Below are 20,267 nucleotides of genomic sequence, written 5' to 3' on the forward strand. Positions count from 1 at the left end.
TGGTACTGATTTAACTCTGTCCACTCAGAGTAGTCTTTCAGTACTGTTATTTGATGCCTTGTGCCCCTAGATATCTCAATGTGCTCCATGCCGTGCTTTAGGCCATGCAGTACCACTGTTTTTGTCATGCTATTTTGGCATTGCTCTGAGAGGCTGCAACAGCATCTTTCATTATTCTGGGCATTTTCAAACTGAAAAATCACAACTAAAAGTTGAGTTAGGGTGCCACGTAGAGTCCCCAAAAGGTCTGAGCCAACCATTATTTAGTGGAAGTGAGGTCAGTCCTCTTCTGAGGACAGTAGCTCAAAGCAGAGTTGGTCAGCCAGAGGTCAGGCTCTCTCTGTGGTATAATCCACAGAGCAGTGTATGCCTACATAAACTCCTGGTAGATAAAGGGGAAATGGAGGAATTTCCATGAAGACTTCTGAAGTTTCCAATAAATCTGTGTCTTGGAAGTTCCTAACTATGAACTGAAATTTGTTCTTAGAGTATGCAATAAGAAAAACAAAGCCTCAAATAACCCCATTAATTATGTTAAACAATAGGACAATAAGTAGCTTCCTTTTCTCAAAGAATAAAACAAACAAATACTGTTATTTACTAAATAGCTTTTAACTGCATAGTGATGAAATTCCTTAAGCAAACATTTTTACATCAGTTTTAATGCAAACTTGAGGTAAAAGGAAATAAATATAAAGAAATGAAATATGTTCTCCTACTGTTATTTATACATTTTTTAGTACATATTTAAGCAATTGCTGACCTACACTATTCTGACTGGCAAAAAGAAATGCAAAATCCAATGTGAACACACTTTTTCTCTAAGTCAATAGAAGAGCTACTTAAATTTATTTAGGAAAATAATATAGAGAGAGTTTTCAAACCTTTTCTTATCTGCAAACATAATTCCTTAATTGGTATTTTCCTAGGTGGCTTTTTTTTCATCTCTGTATGTTCCCATGATAGACTAATATGAATCTAGTATAACTTAACCAAAATATGCTTTCACCAGTGGAAATTGATGTCCTTCAGCGGTTACCTGAAGGTAACCTGATGTAAAATAATCAAGGCAAAGACTGGGATCCTTTTCTGACAGCCCTGTGTGACAGACTGGAAAAATTTGTTGAGCACCCAGTAGCAACTGGAGAAGCAGAGGAGGAATTGATGGATTTGATTTTGGTTGTAACAGAGGAAAGAAACTGGAAGTTACATCGTAGAAGAATGGTAGCTGTAGCAGGCAGTGATGGACCAGTCTTGGGTTAGCTAGCCATGAAAGTGACTTGGTCTGAATAGAGCTCTTAGTTTGTAGACTTACTAAAACATGCTTATTCTGTTCGTTTGAGCAGCATACCATTTCTTTCTTCTGTGTGGTTTTTAATGCTGCCTTTGATACCTCCTAGGGAGCACGCCCAGTCACTGAGCATGGGTAATAAGAAGAGGGTTTTAGTACTCGGCTCTGGCTATGTTTCTGGCCCTGTGCTTGAGTATCTTACTAGAGATTCTGATGTCGACATCACCATCGGTATGTAAGACTTCTCTTGTTTTCCACTCAAAAATTGTCTTCTACATGTTGTATGGATTTAGTCCAACCAACTGGTTTGGCTGTCTTTCTCGTAAATAATAAATTAATCTGAGGACTTATAAAACCTTTGCTATTATGCACTGCAGAAAAGGGTTTTGTAACTTTCTGAGCACTTTGAGTTAATATAGTTTAATTTAAAAATGATACATATCTGTGAAAAGTTTACTGTTTGCATACATAAACTGTAGAGAAATTAGAAATAAATATTTTTCCTTCCAAGCTGCTTTAAGCTCGTGATTGATGTTGTTGCTAGCCATGCTGCTTTTGTTACCCTTTGTAGTAGTTACCATAATACTTTTAACATCTGGTTAAAGACTTACCAGAAAGAAGAGGTGTACTCTAAGAAAGCTGTTTGCTTGTTATTAGTACTTCCTGAAGTGGCAAACAGGAAAGGATTACAGCAGTGTGCAGCATCCTTTCCTTTACCAGCAGAGAGGCTGCATCAAGTCCCTACAGTACAGTAGTGGTAAGGGAAACCAGGTGAACTGGGGGATCTGTTTTGCCAAGCACTGTGCAAACATAGCAATTCCTCTTACCTGGGCAGTTTCTACAGTATTACTGAAAGAAAAAAAAAAAAAAAAGCTTGGAAGTAAAGAGAGACAAAGACATTACTTTTCTAATATTTGACAGCAGGCAGGTAGATGAAGAAAGTGTAAAATGTACCCCAAAGTACCACATTTGGTTTCCTACTATTAGGCTAGACCTCTTTAAATGCAAGTGATTGATGCCTTGAATGAAATCTTTAATTAGAAAACCTTCGTGTAATGAACATTCTTTTTTTTGGTTTTGAATTTATAGACTGCTTTGCTTAGCACATGTTGATTAACAGAATAGGTAGAATTACTCTCTGACAATATTTACTTCTCTTTGACTTTGGAAAGAACATAAGGAAATAAGGCCCCAACTTAGAGTCACAGATGCTTTTAATTCTCTGTTAGCCTCTGCCCCACCTGCTGCCTTCATTGCTCACTCCTTTCTCCTGGCTGTGTTCCCATTGCCTTCCTTCTGCTGGCTGCATTGCAAGCCAGGGCAGGGAACCAATTTATTTTAAGTCAGATGTGGCAAATATCTGGCTGCTTTTAACCTGGCTCATTTATTTTAGTTTTACTTTCCTTATACTGGTAAGTGCTGATGGCAGTGCAAGTAAGATAAAAGGAAAAGAACAGACTGAGGTGAAGACTGAATTTCTCTCCTTTATTGATAATATCAGTACATGGAGCGTTTGTAGGGCGAAGCCACGGGTAGATATTGAAACTAGACAGACTGAGTATGGGCCTTTTAGTCATATCTTGCCTATGCAAAAGCTTAATGTTTTCATAATGTTAGAAGTGGTGAATGATGTGAGTTGTTTTTTTTTTAAAGCTGGTTTCAGTTATGAATAAGAATTTTGTTATAACGTACTGAAATGGTTTTGAAATAGTCCTTCATGCAGATTTATCTGGCTGTGTGGAATGGCAGATAGAGTGGGCTTTTCTAGGTGTATGATGTGTTTGTCTGCTAAGTCTGCTACTTAGCTGTTTGGAGACTTATGTGTCTCTCAAGACCTTAGAATTAGGGAAGGTTTTCCTCTTTCACTTAAACCCACGTGATAAAAAGCAAGTTTTCCTCTTTGGACTTTTTCCACTTCTGGATTTCTACTTGGCTTCTTGTTTTTCAGTGAAATAATCTGAGCATTTGTGGAAATGGCTACTGCCAGTAAGAACTGTTTGAATACTTCAGCTCTGCATCTATTTGGCTGAGTTAGAGGAGTGACCGTTTTTAAAGCCAGAAGAAAATGTGTGTTGTGTGGTGACTTAAAATGGGTTAGGCATCAAGATAAGTTGTTACTCTCATTGAAAACATTTGATTTTCAGCAGGTTGTTACTAATATAAAGCCAGTCTGGGATGCATAATTTTTTCATTGCAGTTTTCCCTTCAGAGTTAGCCCAGTATAATATCCCATTAAACTGAGATGAACTCTAGACATAGCTTTCCTATGGGTGGAAACTCAAAGCAAGAGCAAAAAAAAAAGTACCTGTTTTATTGTAACACTAACACTCTGGACATCTCTAGAATTTCAGATGGTTGTATTGGTACAGAAGAAGGTGACTCATAGAGATTAAAATAATAATCTTACCATGTGGTGTTGGAAAAAATAAAATCAAGACCAAAAACCAGCTCTGCAGCCCAGGCAAACATAACAACAGCCCAGCCAAAAGTGCCACCAAAGCATTCAGCCAGACCAGTGCTGGTTTGGAGATGTCCTACCTACTTCATATTAACAAAGAAGGATGATGACTTCTAGTTTTATGTGAATAATTTGTATTAACCTGCTAGTAGGTGGAAAGCATGAGCTTAAATTTTAGTTACTTTTAAGTATATCCACAGCTGTGCTAATTGGTTATAAGACAACTCTTTATTTCTGAGAGTATTTTTAGGTTCTTGTTCTTGAGTTGTAGCTGCCATGGCTTGACTCTGGCAATGGATTAAAAAAAAAAGACTGCTCTACAGGTACTTTATGCCTGTTTTCTCTTCAACTCTTAGTGAAAAGAAAGCATCCATGCAGCAGCTTCTGTTTGGAGAGAGGGTGGCATATATAAAACACAGTTATACATGGGTGTGCTTTGGGCTTGTTTTCATCTTTGAGTAACTTGGTGTTTTGGTTTTAAAACAGCTTCTGTGATGAAGGAACAACTTGAACAGCTGACAAAAAACTACAGCAATGTTACTTCAGTTCATATGGATATTATAAAGGATGAGCAAAAGCTGTCCTCTCTGGTGAAGAAACACGACCTTGTGATCAGGTCAGAATTCTGGGTAAAATAGGGTGAGCTCAACCTGAAGTCATGCTGGTCCTTTCTCCTACTTCACTGACCTCAGCCAGTAAATGGTTACAACTGGCCACTGCCTTCTTGAGTAGTGCATCAGCAAGATGTTATGAATCTTATTCAGCTTGCCTATTTAGAAGGTCTTGATAAGAGGTCTTTTTGGTTGTTTGTTGCTTATTAGGAGAAAAATGGCAGAAAAAAACTGTCTGAAGAATTAATTCCATATTATTTTGCATGCTATTCTGAGTCATACAACCGTGTTTCTCTGATAGGGTAACATTTTACTTGTATGGGTGTGGAACTAGTGAGAGCAAGGCAGGGATGACTTCTCTATTTACTTGAACTTTTTTTGTAGGCACAGAGGAAGTGTTAAGGTCTTTCAGTTTTGTCACTGGATTGGATTTTGATTTGCATAATTCTCTTTCAATTTGTAGTTTGCTGCCTTATTCAGTACATCCTTTGGTTGCTAAGAAATGTATCGACAACAAAGTGAACTTGGTAACAGCCAGCTATTTAACACCAGCCATGAAAGAACTCCAGGACAGGTAGGTATGGGCATCTCTCTGGAATAGCTTCTGACAATGTCTGAAAAGTTTGCAGTGAGTTATATCTGCAGCCCTTATTGTGAATTACTGTTTTTCTACATTTCTTCCCTTCCTACAAAAGAGGACTAAGTAATTTTCCCCAGAGTTGCACATGGAGACTGTGGCAGAACAGAGTGGAGAGTGCATGCCCTGGTCTGGTCAGGCTACTGCTCTGAACACTGGAATACGTAGTTCTGCATGTCCCATTTTATTTCATCTCATTGTGCCTTGCCCTCTCCCCTCAAACCTGTTTTGAAGGAGGAGCTGGACTGTCCTGTTCCGCCAGTGACACAAGCTTGATTGCTGTCATTCATCTTCCCTTTACAAAAAATCATTCTTGGCTTATTGTATTAAATTGGTGACAGTTCTGACTATTCCAGTGTTTCTTTTGTTCTACTGTATGAGGGAAAGTTGTTTTTGGCGTAGAGCTTCTCTGAGTCACAGTACTAGAACTCAGGAGTCAATTCAAGTGGGATGGGAATCCATTGTGCAGTTCCTGTAAATGATAAAACAGAAAACTAGATGTGTAGAGAACCAGTGTTGTAGAAATGAGAGAGGTTAGTGCACCTCTCCTCCCCATCTTGCTGTGATACCAAGAGATCATGTTTCTCTTGCCTAAAAATACCAACACCTTCCTCTCCCTCCCCAGCAAACAAACAAAAACCCAAAACACAAAAACGCTCCCTTCTCATTTATTGAAAAACAAAGTGGTGTTGTTTTTTTTTTAAATTTGTTTTTTAAATAAAACTTGTGGTGATAACTGAGCTGCTCTGAGAAATAGGCAACTGTTGTTTTGTTTTTCCTTTTTCTTGCTTTTTTGCAAAACTACCACCACAGAAAACCCAAGTGCTTAAAACTTAGGAAAGAAGAGCTTTCTATCTCTATCTCTCTGTGGAAGCTATTAGATTAGGGCTGTTGTGACTTGTCCTTGTCTAGGCCTTGTCTAGGCTGCATTAAGTGAAGAGGAATTGTCTTGGGATGCGTATAAAATCTAAAATGTAGTTAATGTATATAAGCAACAAAACTTATTTTATTTTTTATTAAAACATAAAAAAGAGAGCAACAAGAACATAACACTAATGGGATATTGTGACCTTATTTTTGTGAAACTAACAGTGAGTCTGCTTCAGTGGAAGTGGTTGCGGTCCTTCGCTCTCAAGATGTCTGTCAGAGATTTTTTGATGACATTTTCCACTGCACTCCCCACATCTGGTTTCAGCCCAGACAGTGCCTGTGTTTGGTGGGTGGCTGTGAGCAATGAGTGCCTGCCTGCGTTTGGCTGCTCAGTGGAGCAGAGCCACCGCTGTGATGGCACAGGGCAGGAAGCAGCTGCAGGGTGATCTGGGCAGGACTGTAAGTGACCCATAGGTTGGACATGCCTACTCTAGATGTTACATTAAAATAAAAGAAAACAAGGCTATCATGATTTCTAAGACATTGACACCCTTTGGATTTTAACATCTGCTTCCGTTTTTTTTCCAATGAACCTCAGACAGAGGACCGAGAAGAGTTTGGGGAAAGTTTTCAGGGTCTCCCTTGGACTGATTTCATGAAAGGCCTGCACAATCAATGTTCTGACATTGTCAATTTCTGTTACTTCTAGTGTAGAGGCTGCTGGTATCACAGTTATCAGTGAAATGGGCTTGGATCCTGGTCTTGACCATATGTTGGCAATGGAATGCATTGACAAGGCAAAGGAAGTTGGTGCTACGGTAAGGTTGGCAGATTGCGTATGCTTCCTCCAGGGTTTTATTAGTAAAGCTATTCCTTTAACACCAGCCCACTTTGGGGCATACCACCAGTCTGTAATGGACTCCATTACACCTTAGTTTTTTCAAATGCTTGGAATTTGGTGTCAACTTATCCAATTTGTGAAAGTCCATCACTTAAGATGCCTTTGCCTCAGGTGCTTTTGCTATTTCATGGGCAGTGCATTGAGAAGGATTGATGCTGTTGCTTAGTGAAGTTCTTCTGATTTCTCTTGTCCACTGCAAATCTTGTAATTTGGCCTGGTTGGGAAATAACTTCAATAGAGTTTAAGAACTTAGGGGGATTCTGCAGGGTTTCTCTGTGCTGTCGTCTGTTCCTTGTTTCTCACCTGTGGACAAATCTGACAGGTTGTATCCTACACTTCTTTCTGTGGTGGCCTGCCAGCTCCAGAGCACTCTGATAATCCTCTGAGGTACAAGTTCAGTTGGAGCCCTCAAGGAGTCTTGCTGAATACCGTTCAGTCTGCTACGTATTTAAAAAATGGAGAGGTGAAGTAAATCCTTTTGTTTCCATTTAAAGACAAAGAAGAAGACGCCACGCTCAGGAGGGAATTAGGATTTGTGCTGTGTTTATTCTTAAGTGACTGACAGTTGCCCGAGTTGCAATGTGTTAATTAATCCCATATTCTGAGTATAATGGTGCCTGTCTGCTGCCAGCTTTTAATTCCTAATATATAGAATGCCCAAGAAGTGTATGCTAATGACGAAGGCACTGGCTTGAGGTTCGTGTTCTGAGTTCAGCTTCCACAAAGTGCTTTTGCCACCTAATTGCCTGGTATCTCTCTCTTTCAAACAAAAATGAATGTGCATCCCATTTGCTTTTCCATTTGATTGCTTTTGCAAACCAAACAGCTTAATTCTGCACTTGCACAGTGTTATTACATCTGTTTTACAGAAATACCATGATTTGTGCAAAGCTGTTGCAAGCCATTATCACCTTTCTGCTTTCCATTCCTATTTGATCACTCCTGCTTGCTCATTTACTGATCAGGGCTATTCAAACACCAAGGAGACATCTTGTGTAACTGCCTTAAAATTTGGTTAATCATCTAAACTTTTCTTTCAGCAAAACTGAGAAATCTTTTGAGATGTGTTGTAATGATGTTAGTGTAGTAAGAAAAAGTAAAAATTCAGGACTTGTTCATTGGATCTTTGTCAAAAAGCAGCAGCAGATATAACTTTCAAATTAAAGGGTCTTTTAGAGAATGTGAAAATGTTTCTTAATTTGAAACACATTGCATCCATGTGAATGGTCCATTGGAAGAGCACCGTATGAGCCAGTAAGTTGCACAGTTTTTCCTCCTTGCCACTTAAATCTTTAGCTGTCTTTGACTGCTGTGCAGGATTATTCTGCACAAGCGTCTTGTTTAACAGACAGTAAGATCTTACAGTATTGATGAAGACTTGGTTGCTTTAGGCTTTCTTCTAGAAGGAAACCTTGCCCTCTTGTTTTGAAGTAACAAAATGAGTTCATGTCCATGAAAATTGCACTAATGGAAGTGCAATGGGAGCCTGCAACCTTAATACAAGTGCAGCAGGAATTGCTAGAATGTGTTAGCAGGATGTGAGCTGTTCTTGTCCTTTGATTAGTAACAGCTGACATAGTACATGCTCCTCCATCACAGAATATACTTAAATGGCTTCTGCAGCTGCTTTGTTTAGTTGGAGCCTTTGTTTGTGCCAGAAACACTAAGCATAATGTTCTTACTTGGAGCACACTTCATTTTTTCTGTTGTAAATCAAATTGCTACAACAAAGTAATACTGCTGTTCTTTCATAAAACTCAGGTTATCAATATTCCAGCGGGAGGAGCATTGCTTGATTCTGTTACAGCAATGGATTTTTATCCAGGATTAAATTTGGAAGGTTTTCCTAACAGAGACAGTACAAAATATGCTGAACCATATGGAATTCAGACAGCTCACACTTTGTTAAGGGGCACCTTAAGATACAAAGTAAGTTTTGATCATTTTATTGTTGTTATTATTTTTCTGAGGAGACGAGTGCTGTCATTTCAGTAGAGCTGTATTTAAAAGGCAGCCCATTTTAGTTCTGTACTTGCTATTTATGAATTCTCTTTGTCTCAGCTGAAAAATAATTGAAAGCATAGTTTTACTTTGTTTATTTAACAGGTGTTGTTGCTGCACACCAGAAGAGTAACTTTACCCAGTCAGTTAGCTTGCATAATCTGCATCAGTATTTTTTTTCTGTGGCTTTGTAGTTAGCGTTGGATTGATAGAAGATTTAAAAAAAATCAGTTTTATGATGCATGTTGTTAGCATGTATTTTTAAGAATTGATTAACCTCTGAAAGTTGATACAGAATGGAACTTATAAATAATTACTCCTATGAAAAATGTAACAGAAAATCACAGTTTTGCATGAAGAACTTGTTCATTAAGTAACTAGAAATCTTGAATTACAACAGCTTTAACTTGTTAGTCAGAATATTAGAGGTTTTATTTCTTTCTGATTTCTTTATGTTAGTGGTCAGTGTACACTAAAAGGAAATCTAAGCCCTTAATGAAAACTTGAAAAAAGCTTGTGGATATCTACCTTTTTGAGTTAAGGTTTTTGTCGAGGTTTAAGTTCCTTTCTTTTGTGCATGGCATGAGAAATGTAATGTGTATTTTCCCTGTGTTGCAGTACCCCAGGCTTTTTTTTCTTCCTTTATTTTTGGGAGGGAAAAAAGTTTGCTTAGCAGAGGACAGAAGACTGATGTGGAGGTTCAAGGGTTACAAATGGCAGTAGGTTACTTTTTGTCAGTCTAGATATGATCTCTTGTTCAGAAGCTAAAAATATGTGGAAGGCATCTGTCTCATGAAGTCTTAATACGACAGTATCTACTCTTCCATTTGGTGCCTGGTAAAATGTTCTTCTTTTCAGAATCACAGAATCACAGAATCACCCGGGTTGGAAGGGACCCCAAGGATCATGTAGTTCCAACCCCCCTGCCTAGCAGGGCCACCAAACATACACATTTAGATCAGGTTGCCCAGGACCCCGTCCAACCTGGCTTTAAACACGTCCAAGGACAGGGCATCCACAACCTCCCTGGGCAGCCCGTTCCAGGGCCTAACCACTCTCCTAGTAAAGAACTTCCCCCTAACATCCAACCTAAATCTTCCCTCCTTCAACTTGGATCCATTTCCCCTAGTCCTGCTATTGTCAGCCCTTTTGAAGAGTTTACTCCCCTCCTGGGTGTAGGTTCCCTTCAGGTATTGATAGGCTGCAATGAGGTCACCCCGCAGCCTTCTCTTCTCCAGGCTGAACAAGCCCAACTCCCTCAGCCTGTCCTCATAGGGGAGGTGCTCCAGCCCCCTGATCATCTTAGTCGCCCTCCTCTGGACCCTTTCCAAAATCTCTATGTCTTTCTTGTACTGAGGGCTCCACACCTGGGCACAGTACTCCAGGTGGGGCCTCACAAGAGCCGAGTAGAGAGGGACAATCACCTCCCTGTCCCTGCTGACCACCCCTCTCCTGATGGAGCCCAGGATCCCATTTGCCTTTCGAGCTGCCAGAGCGCACTGCTGGCTCATGTTCAGTCTCTCGTCCATCAGGACCCCCAGGTCCTTCTCTGCCGAGCTGCTCTCAAGGACCGCTCCTCCCAGCCTGTACAGGTGCCTGGGGTTCTCCCGGCCCAAATGCAAAACCTTGCACTTTGCCGTGTTGAACCTCATCAGGTTCACCCGAGCCCAGCCCTCCAGCCTGTCGAGGTCCCTCTGAATGGCATCCCTTCCTTCCACCGTATCAACCGCAGCACTCAGCTTGGTGTCCTCAGCAAACTTGCTGAGGGTGCACTCAATTCCCTCATCGATGTCATTAATAAAGATGTTAAAGAGCACCGGTCCCAAGACAGACCCTTGGGGGACACCACTTGTTACCGGCCTCCACCTGGACATAGAGCCATTGACCACCACCCTCTGTCTGCGGCCTTTCAACCAATTGCTTATCCATCGGGTCGTCCACCCATCAAATCCACTTCCCTCCAATTTGGAGATAAGGATGTGGTGGGGGACCATGTCAAAGGCCTTGCTCAGGTCCAGGTAAATGACATCGGTCGCCTTCCCTTTGTCCACCAATGCCGTCACTCCATCATAGAAGGCCACAAGATTAGTTAGGCATGACCTTCCTTTGGTGAAGCCATGCTGGCTGTCTCGGATCACATGCTCATTCTTTATGTGATCGAGCATGCTGTCCAGGAGGATCTGTTCCATGATCTTCCCAGGCACGGAGGTGAGACTCACCGGCCTGTAGTTCCCCGGGTCCTCCCTGCTCCCCTTCTTGTATATGGGAGTGACGTGACCCTTCCTCCAGTCATCCGGGACCTCACCTGACAGCCACGACTTCTCAAATACGATGGAGAGCGGCTCGGCAACCACCTCAGCCAGCTCCTTCAGGACCCTGGGATGCACGCCATCCGGCCCCATAGACTTGTATTCATTAAGTCTAAGGAGGCACTCTCTTCTTTTGTATAAGAGTTAGAACAAGAGGGGAAATAACAACAACAACAAAACCATGTCAGGGTGGCATAAAGAGGTTTTCTTGCAGCATAGCTGATAATGATGTTTCTGTGGTTAATGTTGCTTTCCTAATCACCAAAGGAGACCCATGGCTTCAGGGCTTGTGGAGGAGCCCCATGGTATTTCCATGCCAGTGTGTACCTGGCCATGTCCTGGCCCTTCTCGTACGCTGCTCAGTCATGCAGCGCAGCAGAAGTGATCCATTCAGTGCAGGGGCTGTCATCTCCTCAGTGCCATTCACAGGCTGAGTTCAGGTGGCTAATGGAGTCAGTTTATAAAGAGGTGTCACAGAAGGATCTAACTGCAAGGTCATCTGAGCTAATAACCTTGTGCTGTTTGTTGGAGGGAGCTCTTCATTATAATTAGTCTCTCTAGGGGTGCTTTATATCCATAAGTCTGGTTTTTGATCATGGTTTTAGACACCTGCATATAAGTGTTTCTAGGTATGCAGTAGCTGTGTGGGAGTTGTCCTTGTTACCATTAATGAGAAACAAACAAAGATGAGCGGGAAATGGTTGACTTATTTTATTGTTCAACATATTGTCCTTTGCAGTTCCTTGTAGATGTCATTGCAGTCCTGTCTTGGTTGTCTCTCTAATGTCCCTGAAGAAAAGATAGAGAGGGTTCTTACCTTAAGAACTAGTTTATTTGATATCATTATAATTATACAAGTGTAAAACTGAGGTGAGCCAAATTCAGATTTCAGCTGTCTGTTCTGTAGTTTGTTTAGGGCCCACGTGGCTGATCTGCCCTGTCTAATGTGCACTGCAATTTGGTCTGTTGCTGACCAGCTTGGCCCTTCAATCTCCTGAACCAGTTCTACTTACCACAAAAATACTGATAGCAGAATAATAATAAATCATTAAAGAGGGTGTAGAAAAAATAGAATGAGAGGTGGAGACCCACGTATTCATCTATCACTGTAACCCCTTTGGAATCGTGTTGTTATAACTGTTTTCCTGTGGCAATAACAGCACGGTCATGATTGTGTCCACCACTACTTTAAAGCTAAGAAATACCTCAGGTTTAAGTGATTATTGTTTTTAACATATTATTCTTTTATTGCAGGGATACTCTAAAACTATGGGAGGCTTTGTAAAATTAGGGTTAATTAACCCAGATCCTTCTCCTTTACTAAACTCAACCATGCCACTTCTAACTTGGGTGAGTTTCTCTGATTGTTATTTTCTTTTCTCTGTTTGACTGACCATTTCTTTATTTCTAGGCTTGAGTGTCCTTTACAATGGTAATCTTGTACGCTTATGCTGCATTATGGTCGAGGAGAGCACGGGATTTTTCTGAAGATGTTTTTATTTTCAGTAAATAACTCCTTCAATATTCTCTAAACCAAAGAATGAAAAAGGTGAAGAGGCTGACTCACGGTTGTCTCTGACTACCATAGAGCGCTGCTCATCTTCCCAGGCTCCAGAGAGCTTTGATGCTGCCATTTCAGCAGTGTGTCTGTTCTGTCAATCATTATCTTAAAATGGGTTAGGAGTGGTTTTTATTTCTTGAGATGGTTTTTGTCCACTTTTCATTTTTAGGATTAACATACACAAGTTTTATGTGCAGAAATTGCTATAGCTTCCAGCCTGTCTAGCCTCAGTGAATAAGGATACAGTATCATGGAATCTGTAAATTTAAATAGCAGCTCCTTAGTCTCACTGCAAACCTTGTCTCAGCAGTATTATTACATCTTAGTACTTCTTTCTTTACTTGCCTTATATTTGTAGTTTGCTTGTAGATAACATGAGCTTGTCAACAGGCTGTACAATTCTTGCTTGTTTGGAGCTCCTTGTACTATCCATCTTGCTGTGAATGAAGCAAGCAATAACTAGCATCTTGATAACACAAAATGTTCTTCAGATATGGAAAAAAAAATCAGAAAGCTTTTTGGTAATGCTCCCATGATTGTGATAGGCTTGTTCATCTCACTTGTCTGTGCCCTTCCTTTTGTAAAGGGACAGTCTCCATTTCTAGTCCAGCTGAGAGAAATCCTTAAGCTCCTGACATACTGGCTGTCTCAAGGCTGCTTTCCTTTCATTTGAACACCCTCCAACCATTCCTCGTTTATGCATATTTCTAAGTTTATTCAGTGCTGGAGGAGGGGTAAGCCAATACAAGGGATAAGTAGTGTGAGGCAGCTGAACGGTGGGTGCAGAAAGTTTTTGGGGAAAAAACAATACATATTCTCATTTGCTGTGATTAAAAATCTCAAACTGTCTTTCTTCTTACTTCTCCTGTTTGTGCAGCCTGTCTTCTCAGAAGTAGTGGAAGTTAACTGAGCTTAAGTTCTTGAAACCTTGACTGAAAAGCAGTGGGAACAGATGTCAGACCTTCAGGAGCTTTTTAATTTTCTTTTAATACAGAAAGAGCTCATGTGCAAACTGGTTGAAATTCAGTCTCCTGCTGAGTACTCTGTGCTTAAAGAAGCTGTATTTAACAAGCTGGATAGAGACAAAAGTCAGCTGGAGGCTGTGGAATGGTAAGATGTTTCAGTAATTTTAATTTCTTTTTTCTTTTTTTTTTTTCTTTAAGAAAAAAAAAAGTTGGCAATTTTACCAGTTCTGGTCCATATTGAGGCAATTAAACTGATAAACGTTGAGTAACCTGGAAATCACAAAACTGACACTAAGTTGTTGATGTGCAGTTGTATCTTTAGTTTATCTTTCTTCTGCCAGGCTAGGATTACTGGGAGATGAGCCAGTTCCAGCAGCAGATTCCATTGTGGGGGCTCTTGCAAAGCACATGGAGACAAAGCTGCCATTTGGTATGTGAGAAGTCCTGCTGTCTTTTGTGGTTGTCACTGGGACAAGTCAATATCTCTTACAGCCTTAATTTCATTAGTTTGTTTATGTTAAAGTTTTCTAATGTCTCATAATGTTCCCTGCTCCATCCACTATTGTTTTCCTTCTCTGTTACATTTTTCATCTCATTTGTATCGTCTATGTTTTATAGTCCCTATCTGAAGTGTAAATTACTTCCCCAAAGTAAGTGGTGTGTATACATAATGCCTTGCTTGTCAGGAGCCTCATCTTGTTAGACTGGAATGCAAGTAATTAATGAATACTTCATGTGCTTTTCTGTTAGGCACTGGGGAGAGAGATATGATTGTTATGAGGAATGAAATAGGTCTCAGGCATCCTTCTGGCCATTTGGAAGACAAATTTATTGATCTGGTTGTCTATGGTGATAACAATGGATATTCTGCCATGGCCAAAACTGTAGGATACCCAACGGCTATTGCTGCTAAGATGGTTCTAGATGGTAAGTGACAGGTCAGCCTTTGGTAATTGTACTTCAACCTCTGTATTACCTGCCTGTAGAAAATGTGGTGTTACTGAAGTATATATCTGTATTATTGTTATTTTTAATTGATCAAACTATTTTTTGTCTCCTTACAGGAATATTTAATCTGCGTGCTTGGATCATTTAATGACAGTTGTTAATTTACTTCTGAATTTGTAGAGATTTTGTTCATTTAATCTTAAGTGTTTCAGTGGTATAGAGGGACCTTTGGTATTATAAATTACAATTGTTGATCTTTGGAAACTATGTCACAGTGAAACAGGTTAAGATATACTTGTGCTGAACAAACAGTGAGTTCCACTGTTATTTTCCAGACAGATGAGATTTGGGGTTAGGGCATCGTACTGGACATATTCTGTGTGTATATAAACAGACACCTGTTTGATTATCATCAGTTATATCTGTCAGTTATCATCATGTAAGCATGAAACAGTGTTGGGGGTGGTTTTTTTGTTCTTTTTTTCTTCTTGTTTTGTGTGTGGTTTTTTTTGTTTGTTTGTTTGTTTTTTCTTCTCCTTTGCTTCCTACATCTACATCTCCATTCCTTTCTAACTTCTAACATCTACATCTCCATTCCTTTCCTGGCTGGCTGAAATGATCAAAACTTTTTTTTTTTTTTTTTTTAAGTTCAGATGCTTTTTACCTACCTTTTTATTATAGCTCTGTGAATCAAATTGAAGCTGTGTGTATCACATTGCTATGGGAAAACATACATAATACCACTCCCTGAAAAAGAATGTCTATATAATTGCAAATTAATATTTGCGTTTGTATGCTGAACTTGGCTAGCCGACAGACTTGCATCTCAAAAGGGCAGGAGGAGAAAATACAGTGAGAAAAGTTCACAAGTAGAGATAAACACAGATTGTTTACTAGTTACCATCACAAATAAAACATGCTGGATTTGGAGAAAATTAATTTGTTACTGATGAAAACTAGCTTTGGCTAGTGAGATGCAAAGTAAAATGAGGCCTTTCCCCTTTCTTCAACACGTTTCCTCTCATGTCTCCATACCTCAACTTCTTCCCCTGGCCCTTAGCACTGCAGGGGAATGGGGAACTGGGGGTTGCGTGTCCCCGTTGCTTCTTTCTCTTCAGAGTTTCCCCTTGCTACACTGTGGGTTTCCTGCAGGCCGTACGGGACTCTCTGAGCACCTTCTCTTCTTTGTCATGGTCATTCTCTTCCTTTTCCCTCTATTGTGTTCAGAGTTTGTTTCTCATACTTTGTTCCTCACTCTCTGTTGCTATGCAACACTTGAAACCTTTCTTAAATTTACTTTTGCAGAGGCACCATCACTTTGGCTGCTGGGCCCATCTATGCCCTGTGGCCAAAATGGCCTGCGTCTGGCACAGGGCAGCCCCCACCTCCCTGCTGGCACCTGGACATGCAATAACTTCAACACTTAATGCGATTTTTTCATTCTTTCTCCTTAATTTCAGGTGAAATAAATACCAAAGGCATGGTTATACCACTGACGAAGAAGATTTATGGACCAATACTGGAGCGTGTTAAGGCAGAAGGCATTACATACAATACTCATAATGTTATCAGACAGTAACTGGAAGCAATGAATTGAATCTGGTTTTGGCACTGTTTGTTTTCCCACACATACAGCTCGAAGATTCTCAATTGGGACCAGTTAAAGACAGGATCTGGTATTTCACACCTAAATGGTGCCTTCTGTAGAATCAATCACCTGACTTTGTTGTAGAAACTGTAGATACTCGGATGCATGAGTTACGTTATTTTCCTTCCAGTACTTTTACACCCATGTTTCAGCACCTATCAGATATTTACTTAAATGTTTTCTAAATAACTCCTATTTTTAAATTGAGTTCATCTCCTAAGTGTATAGGATGGGGTTATTACTAAGACAAAATGCAGCTGAAAGGAAAATCCACTACTGACTTTTGTGAAGGAAAAGTCTGAATGAATGGAAATTAATTTCATTTCTTGTTTGATTTTATTTTTCATGTACCATAAACCATTTAGCAGAGACAGAAGTTATACTTAAAATATAACTCTTATCCTGTTCTCTTTAACAGAAAATGGGAACGTTTTCACAATAACAACATGAAATAGTTTTGATAATTCTGTGTTACCTGCAACTAAAAGCCTATTCAATATTGAAGGTGTTCAGCTGTTAACATTTGAAACCTAGGTCTTATTATTTAAATCTTTCTCTTATGAATGTACACTTGAATTCATAGATGGAGGTAGTGTGTTTAAAACTGCCTTCCCTCTCATGCCCTTTCTTGGCTGCAGAATGTTGAAATAGCTATTGCATGCTGCTTTCTGTTATTTGGAGAGCATGTGAGCGCTTAGCTCTGCAGCTTGGAAGGGTATTCGTAAACATACTACAGTTCAAGTGCTCATTGGTTGCTCTAAATGACATGTTTACTCTTTTGACTTACACTGTGTGCCTTGTCCAAGTTAATTACTGTTACAAAGGGAATTGACTGTCTAGTACAAGCAGCTTTGAAATGCAGCAGGGTTAGAGGTTTAAATCACTACTATTTGAGTTAACTTTTGTCCTTTCTCTATCATGCTTTTGAATTGTTGCTTTGGGGGCCTGTCCATACTACTCAGTTCACTGCCACTTCAGAGAAATGGGGGTTGGCAGTACACCAGCTCATGTGGTGCTGACTGTTGTGCTGCTCAGCCATGCTGGTTCAGCTCTAGCAGCAGTGCAGCTGTGACAGCTCTGAGCTTTAGCCTAAGTTCAACTTCTCTCTGGCAAAACAGAAGCCGTTTACTTCTAGTTCAGGACTGCTTCTGTAGATTTAGCTCAGGGATTTCTGCACCACCTTGCAATGCAGGCGTGGGTTAGACTTTTCACGAACTCAGAGTGAAGCCAGATCTACCAGTCGCAGTGGTACTTGTGCAGCTATCTGGAACTCTCCTTCTCTAAAGTTGAACGCTAATTTTGGAATCTGTCTCCTTTCAGTTTTTCTTACAAATGCACTTTGCTGATAAACGCACAGCCTTTTATCTGCTGAGCAACATAGTACTACTAACACAGTCCTGTAGGGTTGGAAGTCCAGAGGCTGCTCTTTCTGATAGGAAAAGCTACCGTAAGTATAGCTGAAGTTTTGATCTCCAAGTCTTGCCATTCAAGATATGGATTTGTTTTTAGTGTATGTAATGAAGTAGCAATGGCAACAAAGAGGAGGCTGAAAGGAGCCAAAGGGGGAAGGAGGAATGAAGGTCAAAGATGAAGGCTTTTTGTACTGAATCAGTGAATGCCTTCATGCTGTCAAATTTGTATTCTGTTACATTGCTATGCATGTTCTAAATATTGGATGAGACCCTGGCTCCATTTTTCTGCTTCCCCTCCCACTGCTGTTACAGGTTATCTGTTACTTGGCTTGCATGTGCATCCATGGTAAGCATGGAGTCTGGAGTTAATGTTCTGTTCTCTGCTGCCTCCTCTGTCCTACAGGTCAATTAAAGGCCTACAACTAAGGTTTAATTTTTAACTTCTGTCCGCTGGTTTCTTCCAGTACAATACAGTGTGACACCAGAATCTCAACTTAAGAATTTGTTGCCCTCCTTTACCCCACAAATACAAAACCATGGAGTTAAGGCTGTATGTATATATACACCTTGCTTCTCTGCCTGGAAAATGCAGTATGCAGAGAAAATTGGAACTTTTTTTTGAACTCTTAAATAATCCTGGAATGACAGTGTGTTATCTTCAAGAAACACTATTTTTGAAAAATTTTCTATCAGAATATATTTGTTTCCCCATGCAGTGATGCTTTTTATTTTTTTAGTGTAGACTTAAATGTATCAGCTTTTGTAGGAAGGTTGATTTCAGCTCTCTTTGCATGTTATTGGAAGATAATTGTATGGTATGCGCAAAATTGGTTGAGAAATAAATCTGAAAGCCCATGTTTCTTTGTCGTGTCATCTTTGCAGTCTGATGAGCTGTACGTGAATGGGATTTGTTTTTCACATAGATTTTTGTGTCTACAGAGGTAAACTTAGCAAGAAGTATGAAAGGGTATTCCAAGAGAAATCCCTATGTAACACTACTTGTATTACTGTATTTGGGCATCTTTTGCTATAGTCTTGAAATACACAAAATTTTTGTAGCTCTCCTTGTGACAAATACTTAAATGGGAAGCTAGGTGTATAAGATGGTCCTGTGCCCAGCAAAAAACAAAAGCTTTGTTTCTCACTGCCTGTCTCAGGGCTTTGAGGGCTTTGCTTTCCTAAGAAGCAGTAGAATCCAAAGTTTGGTTTGTATTATCACTGTCTTGGTGTAAAGGCTCTTAAGCCATTCGTTAATATCAGGCTCCAAAGTTTCACTTATCTCTCAGTTTTTCATTTTGGAATTTGTTTTCATGCCAGCTCTCTATGACAGGTAAGATCCCACTTTCTGAGGTGGAGGTGCATGAGACAGACTTCACTTTCACATCCTCCTTCTTTGCCTTGGCATTTGACTCCCTGCCCCAGATGTTCCTATAGACAGAAACTACTGGAACACAAGCATACATCTACCAGGCAAATGGCATGCAATCAGAAAACAGCAATAGCTGTTTAAGAGTAGAAAAAAAAAAAAAATCAATTTATGTGGTTGCAAAGGGACTGAAAAGCTAATGAGGGAGAGAAAAATGGGAAAACAGAGATTTAGCTTTGCCTGTTGAGCAGAATTTATGAAAGCAAAAGGAAGGACCTCAGGTATTCTGTGACTAGTTCCAGGGTCACAGGATCTGGCTTTCCTGAAACAAAGGGAATGAACTGAGTACATCAGAAGGGCTTTTTTTTTGTTGTTTCTTTTTTCTTTTTTCTTATTTTTTAAAAATCTCTTGAGATAAAAAAAATTGAAAACAGGGAACAGAGGAGATGTGGCCAAATGTTCTGGGAGAGTACATTCTCTTCTCTCTTGTCCATTTGAAAGTACATAATCCATGAAAGCATAAACCTCTGAAACAGAATTATACGATCAGACATTAGTCTTGCTCTGTGGAAGTGATAAAACTAAGCCTTTAACGTTTTCATATTGCTATCTGCTCTATTTTTCCATTTGTTTTCCCATATATCGTTCTTCAGTGCTGACTATAATTTTCTAACCTGCACATCAGTTGGCCTTCCTGTTCCTCCATTTCCTTGAGAAGCCCAAGGGTGGCAGATGCTTTTGCTACCCAAGACAGTGGGGGGTTTTCTTCTCCAGTCTCTGGTGGGCTGAGTGTTTGGGTGATAGCAGCCAAGTAGAAATGGAAATAGAGGTGCTCAGGCCAAGGCAAGCAGGAGGGAGATGTGCTGGGCTGGGTTGCAATCACGTTTGGAGCAGCACTGCTAGAAAATATCTGGAAGAACGCCTCCAGGGAAGTCTCACTGCAGCCTGAGGGTTCTGCACAGATCATAGCCACTGGTGCTGGCCTCTGCAACTCGCTGGCTTTTGCCTTGATGGATTTCAGGCAGGATGGGCTACTGAGTTTGGGAGGTGACCCAGCAGTCCTGTGGTGTTGGCCTGTCTACCAGGGCACTAGGACTTCCCAAACTTTCTGTAGCTTTTGGGTCTCTGTTTCTGTTTAACCCCAACACAGCAGCACAACTTCTCCCCATCCCTGCTTTGCTAATGCTTCAGAAGGATTGGGAAAAGAGTTTAGCAAGGGTAATGTGAGTGTTTACCACAGAAAATTTCAAGCCATCTGAAACATTTCATTATTGAAGAGTCACAATGAC

General features: G+C 40.3%; 1 protein-coding gene across 1 annotated transcript in view; it reads left to right on the top strand.

Moving 5' to 3' along the window:
• AASS (aminoadipate-semialdehyde synthase) overlaps positions 1-18,467 on the top strand; it is a 30,080-nt gene extending 11,613 nt beyond the window's left edge. Inside the window, exons 14-24 of the mRNA XM_042872444.1 lie at positions 1,401-1,522; positions 4,236-4,365; positions 4,824-4,934; positions 6,577-6,685; positions 7,091-7,231; positions 8,530-8,697; positions 12,333-12,428; positions 13,634-13,749; positions 13,946-14,034; positions 14,355-14,531; positions 16,013-18,467. Coding sequence (XP_042728378.1) covers positions 1,401-1,522; positions 4,236-4,365; positions 4,824-4,934; positions 6,577-6,685; positions 7,091-7,231; positions 8,530-8,697; positions 12,333-12,428; positions 13,634-13,749; positions 13,946-14,034; positions 14,355-14,531; positions 16,013-16,131 — 1,378 coding nt within the window. The 3' untranslated portion in view covers positions 16,132-18,467. The remainder of the gene's footprint in view (positions 1-1,400; positions 1,523-4,235; positions 4,366-4,823; positions 4,935-6,576; positions 6,686-7,090; positions 7,232-8,529; positions 8,698-12,332; positions 12,429-13,633; positions 13,750-13,945; positions 14,035-14,354; positions 14,532-16,012) is intronic.
• The last annotated feature ends 1,800 nt before the right edge of the window (positions 18,468-20,267 follow it).

This window comes from Lagopus leucura, unplaced genomic scaffold (assembly GCF_019238085.1).
Source record: "Lagopus leucura isolate 7727_CA_CO unplaced genomic scaffold, USGS_WTPT01 Super-Scaffold_100008, whole genome shotgun sequence".
NCBI classification, from domain to species: Eukaryota; Metazoa; Chordata; class Aves; order Galliformes; family Phasianidae; genus Lagopus; species Lagopus leucura.